This window comes from Archocentrus centrarchus, chromosome 7 (assembly GCF_007364275.1).
Source record: "Archocentrus centrarchus isolate MPI-CPG fArcCen1 chromosome 7, fArcCen1, whole genome shotgun sequence".
NCBI lineage: Eukaryota > Metazoa > Chordata > Actinopteri > Cichliformes > Cichlidae > Archocentrus > Archocentrus centrarchus.
Genome location: NC_044352.1, coordinates 8,250,415 through 8,263,457, shown reverse-complemented (window position 1 = coordinate 8,263,457; position 13,043 = coordinate 8,250,415). Strand labels below are relative to the sequence as shown.

The following is a 13,043-nucleotide window of genomic DNA, read 5'->3' as shown; positions in this document are numbered from 1 at the left end:
GACAGCTATGAGGCAAATGACAAAACTTAAAAACAGCTGACTGAAGAACATATTATTTTTTTATTAGTGACAAAATAGACTGAGATGCTACAATTATACTTAACTGGCATAATCACCAAAACTCTCATAAAAACATAAATTCAGCTCTTGCAATGAAATAATTAATTTATTACTGTATCATTGTTCAGTGCCATTTGTTCTACATATGTTATGACTGCAGGCTGCTGACTGGTAGTTTCTCCCATCTCACTTATCTTACCTGCACTCTTCAACGTCCTTAGCATGACCCATAGTGCTGAACTCCACAGTTGTTGTATCCATGACAATGTCACTGAGCGCCACACTGACCATGTGGTTGTCGTAGATGGTGCGGATGTTGATGCTATCCAGGTTGGCCAGGGTCATCATCATCTCCTCCCGGTTCACAGTACGCCCATTGGAGTGCTGCCAGTTGTCCTAAAAAATGAACAAGCTGGTTTAATGGCGTAATGCATGTGCAAGTATTTATTTCATTTTACTTTTGGACATTATTAGATTATTACCTCCATCATGACCTGTAAAACCTTTTTCCATTTTTTCAAAGCACATATAATCACCATTACAAATTTACCACAGAATCTACACTTGTTTTTGCTAGAACAATTTCTCTGAGCCAGAGCCCTTACTTCAGTGAATCTGATCTCTTTCTGGTTGACCACATTGGGAGGGATGCCGTTGGCTCTGCGGTATACAAGCCTGCGCCCATTTCCGACCAGTATCACATCGGGCTTCTCCATAGGCTCAGACAAACCGCGTGCCAGTGTGTACCGCACTTTGAACTTCAAGGATCCTCCATAGGAATCAATCTAAAACCGAGCGGAATGATTAACATGTATAAGTGTGACACTAAGTTCATTAAAATGAGGCCTGCAAATTATTTTCTCTTTACTTTGTTGCCCAGGAACTGCCGAGGCAAGGTCCAGAAGGAGTCAAGGTTGAGGAAGCGACGTGAGAGGTCGACAAGCTGGAACTCTTCCATCTCCGGGTTAATCAGGAGCTGAGTGGAGGAGAGAGGAGGAGTACCTGGCCTGGATGGGTAGGTGACATTCACTCCTGGAATAGAGAATTTCAGATTTATTTTATTTTAACTGTAAATGTTAAGACTACAAAAACGTTTAAAAGGTATTTCAGCTGACAGTGTGTTTGTTCTGTTAATTTTAAATATGCATTTATAGCTTCAGTGCCTTTGAAGTCTTCCTCCTCTGTGAAACGCAGACTGATCTGGTTGCGGTAACGCCCGGTGCTCTTGCAATTTTTAGTGACTCCAGCGCAGAAGCAGGACAAACAGCGGCCATTGACGCTAAAGTTCCCGTCAGGACAGTTGCCTGGGGAGAACAAGTTGATTTATATTCCTACCAAAAAAATGGTTCTTAAAATGTTGACTCCGGGGCTGAGGGACGTGTCAGTACCTGGGTTTGGATTTGAAATAAGTGTTAACACTCCATCTGGGATGCCAAACACCAAGCCTTTAGCATTAATGGCCTCGCATGTGTATGCCCCCTGATCTGACTCCTTCACGTCACGAATAATGAGGGTGCCACGGCCGTTTTCATTGGTCATGGTAACCCTGGGAACAGAGAAATAAAACACAAATGAGTCCATGTCAACATACCGTGGGAAGAATACGAAGAGCTTTCCTTTTAAATCTCACTGTTACAGTCTTAGGAAATATTGTTACAGAAAAATCCATCAAAAAACCACACATGCAGCCGTGTACGCCTAGAGTGATCATTCTGAAACTGCAACATCTGGAGCTGGAGTATACCACAAATATTTTAGTAATCACAATCATGCGCCTAAACATGTGGAGTCAGAGTCTAAGAAGCTATACTGTCAATAGTATCCTCACCTGAAATTATATCAGAGAGGAAAATGCCTCACAGTTCCTTTTAGACCGTCAGTCTTCTGCAGATCACTTATATAAGACTAGCTTTTACCACATAAAGACATTCTGTTTGAAACCGACTGACTAAACAGTAAAATCAACAAACTCCATGTCGTAGATATTCTAGGTCATTTTGACTGGTTTCCCTAAACTATGAATTATCAGAGGTTATGAGTTAATGAATGCGTATATTAAATTAGCTTTATTTGCTGATTACCTGATAAACAAAAATCACAGAGGTGGTGAATTTCCTATCAACCCACCTGCTGCTGGTAGGAATGTGTCCCCAGTTGAGTCTCCAGGTGATAATGGGTGTTGGCACTCCAACGGCTTGACAGGTGAAAGTCACTGTGGTTCCCCGTGCTGCCTGAACGGACTCTTCTGGGGGGCTTGTTACAGAAGGAGGGGCTGGAAAATGTCAAAAAATACAAAAACTGTTTCAACTGCCTGATAAATGCACATGTACAAAAAGGCTGGCATGTGACTGGAATTTGGCAAAGCCAGTGAAGCTCATAAATGCCTGAAAGGCAGAGGAAACATAATTCTCTGCTACAGACGGACAATTTCCTTTTAGTTCAGGAATGGAGGGTTCACAAAAAGCTCTATGTCTCATTAAATACATGTGAAAGGAGCCTGTTTCACAGCAAATTAGGCACGGTGTACAAAGGAGGAGATCTAGAGAGTAGAGTCAAAGAAGTGATTTGCATGAAAATATGAGAAAGGAGTTAAATGTGTATGAGAATGAGTCTATTAACAGGCAGATGTGGACAGCTGCTGGAGGGAGACTTACTGCAGCCATACTCATCAGAGCGGTCATTACAGTCTGGCTCTTCATCACACTGGTAACTAGCTGGGATACAGGTGTTATCAGTCAGGCATTCAAACTGCTCAGGAGCACACCTGTCGTCAGGACCCTTGGTGGCTGCAGTGATGACAAGATGCAAAGTAACAGCAAATCAATATCCCTTTTCATCATAAATAGTAGCTTTGAATCAGGGTCACAAAGGCTTAAAGCAATTGCTTAACACCAGTAACCAATAAACTAAACCGAAACCAAGCACTTTTAGCATATTGGGGAAGATATTTTCTTTCAAAACTTAGATAAGAAGATAATAAATACCACAGTTGTTTGAATTCAAAATATAAAGCTGAAGGTATTAATTCACTCAGCATAAAGAATTAGAAAAGGAGCATACTGATCATCAATCTATTCTCCTATCACTTATTAAATTGTTTGCTTAATCTCCACACACAACAAAACAAACAAACAAACTGTAGTTTTACACTCCAAGCACAAGAATAAATACTTGCTTTGAGATGATAAGACTTTATCTTTTACTTCATCCAGGTCATAGGGAAGTGACTTATTCTCAATAGCAATATGTACACCTGGGATTTGTTCCTGATTTGTAAATAAGTGTGCTGATGTTGACACTAATATTTGAAATAATAATACAATTTAACAAATCCAAAATGAAATTAAGCACTTGATACTGGGCTTGAGTCAGTTTCTCACAGCCATTACAGTCTCACAAAGAGGCCTCAATCAGTATATCTAACAGATAATTTAGATCCACAGCGAGTAATTAAACTTGATGTGGAAATAAAGTTCTAAGATTCACCAACTAAATAATAATATTCTATCTCATAATCTGGTACCGTGCCTTTGCAGAAAAGTGTTATCAAAATAAGATCAATGTGGCTTTATGGCTTGACATAAAATTGGTAGGTTAGATCGAGAGCTATTTCAGGGTAAGCTTGGCTCATCCTAGCTGTAAATTTAAGGGACAGACATCAGAGGGAGTAGGGAGCGTTACACTGAGCTTGTGGTAAGAAAGGGAGTAACTGCAGTTCAAATGGTGACCTCTTCCTTTAAGGCAGACTTACGGCAGTCTGTTTCATCTGAGTTATCCTCACAGTCATTGTCTCCATCACAACGCCAAAGTTTGAGTGCACAGCGGCCATTTTTACACTTGAACTCGTTTGGTTCACAGGGAGATGGAGTACCTGTAAAAAAAAAAAAAAGGCAAGAGGATGATTAGGGATGATGTTGCTCTCTAAGACTGTTCACACGCACAGGTCTGTACTCCTCACCGCATCTAAACTCGTCGCTTCCATCCGAGCAGTCCCTCTGTCCGTCACAGATATAGTCTCGAGGTATACACTCTCCACTCTGACATGTAGCCTGATCTACTCTGCAGGGTCCTGGGGTACGCGGTGGCTTCTTGGTTGTAGTGACCGTGGTGGTAGGGGTTGTGGTGATTAGAATAACTGGCCCTATTGGGTGTGAAACAAATCTGTGATTAAGTTTGTGCAAAAATGTACCAAACTTAAGTGCTGTGAGTTGATATAACGCACAGCAAACAGCCAGCATTCCAGCTGCTGTTACACTGCCAGCCAGTCACAACGAAGCCACTCACCACAGTTGAGCTCATCACTCATGTCTCTGCAGTCTGGTCGGTTGTCACACAGGTATTCCATCAGTATACATGTCCCATCACCACACCTGTGCTCATCTGGCATGCAGGGTCTCACACTGGGGGTTACTATGAGAGATGCAGAGGGGAAGCAGGGGGAGGGGAATGTTGAAGGATCAAAGACATGCAAGCCTAGACTACTGTATGGTACAGCCAAAACACTACCTAATGACATACCAAAGCACAAATAACACAGTAAGGTTTTTAAAAAAAAAAAAAAAAAAAACTCATCCTGGGCCTCTTCTGCAGTGAGAGGAAGTCATAAACGTTGTAAAGATTACCAAAATCTGAAAGCTTCACAATAATTAAGAAGCTTTTTAAGAACATTGTAAGATTTTAATTAGTATTTGTTTTCTGGTGACCGTAAAATTCGCTGTGAGCTCAAACCAAACCAACATGGCCGACAGACAAGAAACACACAGTAGACTGAGACGCAAACTAAATACACAAACTGAAGTAAACACACGAGACAGACTACATTAGATGGGCAAGACAACACTGAAAAGACTAGATCAGAGAACAAAAAAAAAAAAATGAACTAAATGACAAAGAGTAGATTAGATTAGACAAATACAATAGAATAGAAGAGACAAACAGGTACAGACAAGACTGGGCAAAAAAGGCTGAATAATGTCCAAACAAAGACTAGATTTGGCACACACTATACACAGACATAGAGAGTCTACAGTAAACACAGACCAGATAGACTTGGTAAGAATAGGTAAGACACAAACAGTCATAGAAAGCAAACAAGACAGAAGAAAACCGCGTCACCTGAGTAAACTATAAAGTCACCATTTAACTCTATGCCATGCCATGTTGCCATGTATGTATAGAGACTTTGTGGAATTTGTGGAAAAAAATACAAAAGCTGGTTTAAATTGCAGTGAATAGCAGCGTACTTAGTCACACTCATGCCATGCAAAGGTCCTTTATGTTCACTGTGCACTACTCAACCTCAAAGACCAAACTCGGAAGCAGACTCCAAGTCTACTTCACACTTCTGTGTTTCCATGCAAAACATTCCTCAGACAACAGGACTTGTACACATCAAATTAAAGAAGTAAATGCTCAACTGTTCTTTCTAAATGCACTACAGTCATCCTACAATTTCTAGAGTACAGTTGGCACCAAGCATGGCAAAGTACAAACCTGGCTCTGCTACGGGCTCCGCTGAAGGCAGAGGTTCAGCTACAAACCAGAGGGAAATGTTAAGGTAACTGCCTACCCCTCTGGTAGATCTTCATCTGATGCAAGTATACAGCAAACTCTTTGGGTAGCAGTGGCAGCTGCTTCACAACTTCTTGAGGTCTTACCTACTCCAAGCCGTCTGAACTGAAAGCCGAGGACTGATGTGCTGTAGGAAGCAATCGCTCCTTCCTTTACCACGCCGTACAGCACGCTGCGGATCTGCTCGTCATTGGCGTTGTATTCAGAGCCCACATCTATTTCCACAAATACATCAGCGCCATCCTCTCTTATCACCTTTCTGCAAAAATCAAAAGAAGGTTGATAGTTGTGTGGCATGCACTGCAGATGGTAAACAAGAAGATTTCTCTTTAGATGTCCTAGAAAGGACTTACTGATGTGTTACTGACTAAAACCCTACAATGCTGCTGGCCTACTGGCCTTGTGTGATACGGAAAAACAGGAAGATCACCTGGCAGGGTAAAAACATCCAGCCAACTGAACACAGATACTTTGAGTGTCATACGTCAATACTTAAATAATATTGTATGTGTTCTTACTTAACAAGGACCACATTGACTGTCTGGACACCTGGGATCTTGTTGTACTCTGACTCTAGCTGTGGATGGAAAATAAGAATCAGTTATGCTGAAATAAATTTCCAGACATGCAGTCAGACATTCTTAAATCAGCAAAGTCATAAATAAAATGCCTTTAACCTTATATGGTAGTAACAGTCTTATCATACTGTACAAGAGCACACTATTTAGCAGAGTTTATGAGAACAGGACATACCGTGTCCACCACTGCTTCAGAAAGCTCGTTAAAATCAGAAGAGAAGATTTCTTCGAGTTCAGGACCATAGACCAGGGAGGTGAAGTTGACTGAAGCTCTGTAATAAACTAGAAACACAAAGTAGGCAGAACTACGTGTAAGTTAAACCGCACAACAACAGACAATGACTGCAGGCTCAGCGTTAATATCCAACTAGTCACTGTGATATAGGATACAGTTTGTAACTTATTTCCCTTAATAAAGCCTCTGGTTAAATGTTTCAGAAAGTAAAAACTGAAAAGTACGACTGTATTTCTAGTTCTCAGGTGTAATTGGGTCTGTGCCCAACAACAGGCACATATGGACACAGTCACACTCTGCCTCCACATAGTCAAAAATAACCATTAAATTGCACTACCAAGGCATGCCATCCCGTGTGTGTGTGTGTGTGTGTGTGTGTGTGTGTGTGTGTGTGTGTGTGTGTGTGTGTGTGTGTGTGTGTGTGTGTGTGTGTCTCTTTTGGTGGGTCATGGATATGAAAATAAATAATCCAACATACTTAAACAGTGACTCACAGATGGTGATAAAGCCCTTTTTGTCGCAATGACAGAAATGAGTTATCTATCTCAAACCAAATCTGTATAAACATTCAAATACAGATAACGTTTCATATAGTCAATATAGCAGGGCCAAAAGTTTGCATTACATCTCTTGACTGAACACTGATGATATCACAGAGCTGGAAGGTCAGTAGGAGTAGAGTCAGCACCAATACTGTGCCAACAGCTGCAGACGAAGAAGAGAATCCTCTGTGAATGAATCTGGAAGAGCGCCTCAGCTTTCCCTCTTCAAGTCAAACACATATGAGGCAGGGAAGCTGGAGAGCAGTATACATCAATGGCCTACTTAGACTCCATGTCTGCTGGTTTGGCTGTTAAAGATATAGTTCAGTGGCTGAACACAGGACACTGCTTTCGAACAAACAGAAGCTGATATGAGCACATTTCAGATTAGCTCGGATAAAATGCTTTCGGAACAGTTTCACAACCTTACAAGAAACTGGCTGGTTTTAAATCGACATTGTCTATTGTTTCTGTTGTCCTTGAGTAAGGCACTGAACCAAGAAAGTTGCTACAGTGTAGTTAAACCTGCCTTAAAAAAAAAAAAAAATACTCAAAAAATGCAGCGAGTGAAAGAAAGAAAAACTCACCCGTCTGCGATATAACAGTCTATCGAGTTTTTAATGCAATGCATCATAATGTCATGTTGATTCCTGTAAATGCATAAAGAAGCAAGTAGTCACATATGTCACTAAACTATTAAAATGGTAAATGGACTGGTTCTTCTCTAGCACTTTTCTACTCTACTTTGAGGATTCAAAGCATTTTATACAACATGCCTTATTCACCCATTCACACACGCACTTCTTTCCCCACCTAAGTGCTTTCTATCTAACATTCACACACATTCACACTCCAATGGATGTATTGGAGAACAACTCAGGGTTCAGTTTTTTTGGCCAAGGATACTTTGACATGCAGATTGGAGCAACCAGGGATTAAACCACCAACCTTTCAATTACTGGATGACCTACTCTACCTTCTAAGTTACAGCAACCAGTGTGTTGTTTAAAAAATAATAATAAAACACACACACACACACACACACACACACACACACACACACACACACACACAAAGATTTTACTATTTGTGGATGCTTGATGCCAATGATGCCACAATGACCAAGTCCAAGTTAGTGATTAACCACATCAGACCAGCATTCATTGTTACATTAGTTATTAACATGTTGAAAACATAAGACATTCCTACAGTCGTACAGTGCAAGGACTTGAGGAAGCTTCTCATAATTCAAGAAAGATTCATAGTACATGAGTGAGGACGTGCACGCTGAAATCTTCTTGAGCATGAGAATTGCTTATAGAAACAGTACGTTGATACATTTTATGGCAAAAAAATTGTGAAGATTAAAGTAGAAAAACAAAAATAACAGCTAATGGCATTCAGATAGCTGACTGTAAAACCTATACAGCACTGTAATAGCTCTGCACTTGCTGTGGATTATAGTAGTTGCACTGTAAAATAATAGTTGCTGCCAGTACTTCGCTGTAATTTAACAGGGAAATTAGCTACATTAAAGGCTTCTGAAACAGTCTCAAATTGTACATATCACCACTTGTATAAAACATCTACAATGTGCAACTCATTTTAAGCAAAAATATTATGTTTACAATGTCACAGGCTTAACCATGAAACTTTAAATAGCCCAGGCCTGCAGTGTGCCCCATTCTCACACTCCTGCCAACACTTTGTTAGGATGGGCCTGCCAACCTCTGATTTTAGGCTGGCAGTGAGGATTTAGGGAGGAAGTCAATATTTGTACTGTTTCTTGCAGTGAGATGCTACTTGCCATGCCAAAAGCAAAGAGTCATGTTCTAAGTAGGCATCTGCTCAGCCCCTAGTTAAAAACACACATGCCCAAATATGCATAAAACAACAAATCTGCTCACATACACACACACTATATGCAGCAACTATACACAGTCTTGGGGCATATCATTTGCTTTACCACTTACCTGTTCTTTGGATAATTGCATATCACTAGGCATGCACACTGACAGCAGATTTGCATCATGCTTAACAGGATCTATTTAATTAGAAGTTATAGATTTTGTGTCTCGCATAAAGGCTGTGTGGTCAATGTGTTAAAGAGCTATCCTCCCTTTACACTGCTAATTCCCATTTTCTTACTTTCTACACGCCATTAGTACAGCAAGTCAGCCCACTCCTGATGAGAAAAGCCTCATTTATGTCAAAGTAAACTGAGCACTGCCTATGAAAACAGTAAGGGGAGCAAGTAAGAACAGAACTGCAGGCTTTAGCACAGCCCAGAGTTGCGCATGAATGCTTGCTTTTCAGGCCGCTACTGTAAGATTTATAGAACCAATTGTCGGGTCTGAATGTGGTTCAAGAAAACAAGCAACATCAAAGTTACTCATCAAACCGCCTCTTTTGACCCATATATAATCTAATCACTTGAGCGGGTACTTGCTGCCAGGTCAACAGTGGCTTGAAGCCCCATCTCTCTCTGAGCTTGCCGCAACAAACAGAATAAAGGGATTGCCTGAGATCCTTTGATTAGCGCACTGAGTTGTGCCATGCTGCTAACGAGGGCCTCCTTTACTCCAAGAGCCATTCTCCTGTGCACAACTTACTGCTTTCAGCAAGGGGAAAATCCCCTTGCCAAGCCCCACTACCATCAAAGGTGATGAAATAAGGAGAGCAGATGTGACGAGTTGGAGCGAGAAAAAAAAAAAAAAAAAAAGCGTGGAAAAACAGCATTCCACACTCTTAATTCACAAACATATTCAGCAATTAAAGCTGCTCAGTAGAACTGTGGCAGCTTTGTGCAATGGGCCCCTCTGACACTTAGAGGCCTATGCAGAAGACAAAGACTTGATTGAAGCGTGAGCCCAGCTTGGCCTTTAAACCCCAGCCACATTGGGTTTGACCTTCAACCCTTGAGACAGCGCCCAGCACCAGTCAAGCCATTTCCAGAACATGTGGGGGAGGCAGAATCTATAAGAACAAAGCCCAAACCACAATGCACCAATAATTCCATCAAAAATCTTTAATGACTCCCCTACATGGGATTTTCCCCTCTCTCTCTCCCTCATCTCCACCTCCTCCTTATTATTCTTCTCTTTTTCTCAGCCTATATATTAATTTGCCAGTTAATATGAGGCTCTGTCTCATATTAACTCATGTAGACAGGACTGCTGCTACTTAAACCCGTCACTGGTGACAAACTGAAAACTCTGTTTCCAAGTCTATTTATTGTCCTGTGGGGAAATGTAGGGAATTAATTCTGATTTCACTATTAAGCTATCCTCATTCTGCTGTGCCACAGCTTGCAATGTAGACATCAAAACCCCCCAAGTGTATATAAAAAAGGTGCATTTTCATACATGTTGTAGTTATACTGTACAGTTTAAGAGCTGGTTTCTTGCTCTGGGGTTGAACCACTTATGTAATGCTGATATTTTGAAAATCAATTTTTGAAATTAAAGCATGGAGTACATTTTGCAGGGGTCACAGCGAGCGTGATTGCAAAAGCAAAGATGTTTTCAACTGAAAAATTAAAGTGATGTCACTCTGTTACTTGATGGAGCAACCACATCATTTTCCATGCCATCAGAAATCACTGGGAAATGCCTGTGAGACATTTGGAAAAACCAACCGTCTGGACTCAAGCACTACCCTGAGCTGATTCTTCCTAGGAATGTTATCTGAGAGTGTGTTTGGAAAAGACCATGCATAACTGAAAGGAACAGGTGACAGGAGAGTGTGCCAAAGGCAGGAAACGAGAGAAAAAAAACCCCCCACAGTATTAAGAAAGACGTGCTTTAGCACTTACTTTGGTCTTGCTCGCCTGGGCTCTGTATGTTCCTCAGATATGAAGAATCCAACCAATGTGCTAGGGCAAGCGATGAAGGGCGAACAGCAGAGAACAAGCAACAGTGGGAAAAGACATGACGTGGAGGTCAACAGGGCACAAACATGAGCCAGAAGTTAAGGATCAAGCAAGGAAAGCAACACAAAAACAAGGGAAATGAATGAAGTTAGCCAGGCAGATGCAAAGAGGTTAAAGTTTCGGGAAAGTTAGACAGGAAATGATTGGATGCAAGGAGAGAAAACAGAGAGAGATAATAAGTAAGAGAATTGGCGAAAAAGTTGTAATAACAGAAACAGGAAATCAAGAGGAGCCACTAGGATTACATGGAATAGACATTACAGTGGTAACAGAAAAACTAAAATTCTCATCACAGTTTTATGAGATGCTAAAAATGTCAGCATCAATTTGCTGTCATCAACAATCCAAGTAATCATTACCATCTACCATCTGTTGTGGATACTCGTGCTTCATGGGACAATGGCTACTGCAGGCCTGTGGTTTTGTTAACCAGTGTCTGTCAGGAAACATACAAGGAAGTCTGCTTTCATGACAGTGACGAGGGAAAAAAAAGGTGAGAGGGCATCACTTCAGAAATGCCTCTTCCTCAGTCCTTCAGCACAAAGGAAACAGTTTACAAAGTGCACACTTGCACATCCTGCTCTTCACATCTCTGCTGTCTGACACATACACCCACCCTGGGACTGCAGTAACCCAGGGAGGAGCTGCTTCCTGTTTTCCTTTTTAAATGGAAGAACTGAGTACCATTAAAACTGTTATAACTGTTTTTACCATAAGTTCTCTGCACTGGCATGGACAACAATGACCACGTTATGCTTCGTGGTGACTCATTCATTCTTCCACAGCTTGGGGCATGCTATGAAATGCCAAGTGAGGAGGCCTCGGTTGTTTTTAGAAAGAGATCCAAGCACAAAAGCTGATTTCCAATAGCACATTTACAGTATCTATTCACTGTCTTATAAACAAATGAACTAAACAAAAATTATTTAAATGCGCCACACTTGCACTTTATACTAACAAGATGATTTTTTATGCTCCGATCCAGATGAATATGAGTCCACTCCATAAACTTCAACAAACAGCAGTAAACAATAACTTTTTCATAATTAAGTGAGTATACTGGATCCAGCTGTTACACAGCTGCACATGCAAAAGCCATTCGGGTCCTGATACACATTACTGTAGCTGTCACTCATCTTTTAGAAGAGAGCAGATTTAGAATAAAAGAGGAGATTGTGTAAAGACATTCTTTAGAATTTGAAACTACTTCTGCCTGGTGTAGCAAAACAAGCAAAGTGCAGGTACATGATATTATAGAACTGAGTGCTCCAGACCAGGCAAAGCATTTCTTCAAGTCTACAAGGCCCAGCCAGGAAACAACTGAGAGAAAACATACCCTACCCAAACGATCTGAGGTCTCTCTCAAGACTAGTAACCCAAACTATTAAGGCCAATGCAGCATCCGCTACTTCAAAGTCTGCTGATCTGTTGTGGTCATTGTCAGAATCCGAATGGGAGTGAGAGCCAGAGAGGAAGAGCTAACAGATTTATTAATACTTTCTGCTCTTTTATATGTTGATCAGGCTAAGATCACTGACTGAAACAGTGTTTGCAGAGGCTGGACAGACAGAAGTACACTGCTCAAAAAATAAATATGAAAAAAAATCTGCTTTGATGCAGATGAAAATGACAGGTTAACTGGAGAGGAAACAACAAGACAATTCCATCCATCCATCCATCCATCCATCCATCCATCCATCCCTGCTCATCCAATTCAGGGTTGTGGGCAAGATACCCCCAAAAAGAGAATAATTTTGTAGGTGGTGGCCACAGTCCACTGCTCTCTCCTGATCTTATCCCTTCAGACTGTTTCTTTTGGTTTTTTTTTTTTTTTTTGTTTTTTTGTCTAGTTTTGCTTTTTTCTTTATACTACTGAGACACAGTCTCAAGTATGTGGAGGAGAGCTGGGCCGATACACAAGGAGAGCTGTACAGGGCTGTAGAAGAGAATGAACCCAACAGCAGGACCGGTATCTGCTCCTTTGTGTGAGGTGGGCAGCAGGAGCATTGCCAGAGTCCTAGAAAATGACCTTCAGCGGGCTACTGATCTGCTTGTTTCATACCAAACTGTCAGAAACAGACTCCATGAGCATGGCATGAGGTCTCAGGTTCACCTCTGGCACCCTG

At 41.2% G+C, this 13,043-nt stretch overlaps 1 protein-coding gene across 1 annotated transcript in view; it reads right to left on the bottom strand.

Annotated features, from left to right (window-relative positions):
• Positions 1 to 13,043, bottom strand: part of hspg2 (heparan sulfate proteoglycan 2) — a 92,954-nt gene that overhangs the window by 47,830 nt on the left and 32,081 nt on the right. The window contains exons 4-17 of the mRNA XM_030732938.1: positions 10,801 to 10,860; positions 6,385 to 6,491; positions 6,150 to 6,208; positions 5,718 to 5,890; positions 4,345 to 4,470; positions 4,019 to 4,201; positions 3,812 to 3,931; positions 2,715 to 2,846; positions 2,188 to 2,332; positions 1,449 to 1,606; positions 1,224 to 1,364; positions 929 to 1,092; positions 666 to 845; positions 260 to 456 (exon numbers count right to left, since the gene is read on the bottom strand). Coding sequence (XP_030588798.1) covers positions 260 to 456; positions 666 to 845; positions 929 to 1,092; positions 1,224 to 1,364; positions 1,449 to 1,606; positions 2,188 to 2,332; positions 2,715 to 2,846; positions 3,812 to 3,931; positions 4,019 to 4,201; positions 4,345 to 4,470; positions 5,718 to 5,890; positions 6,150 to 6,208; positions 6,385 to 6,491; positions 10,801 to 10,860 — 1,945 coding nt within the window. The remainder of the gene's footprint in view (positions 1 to 259; positions 457 to 665; positions 846 to 928; positions 1,093 to 1,223; positions 1,365 to 1,448; positions 1,607 to 2,187; positions 2,333 to 2,714; positions 2,847 to 3,811; positions 3,932 to 4,018; positions 4,202 to 4,344; positions 4,471 to 5,717; positions 5,891 to 6,149; positions 6,209 to 6,384; positions 6,492 to 10,800; positions 10,861 to 13,043) is intronic.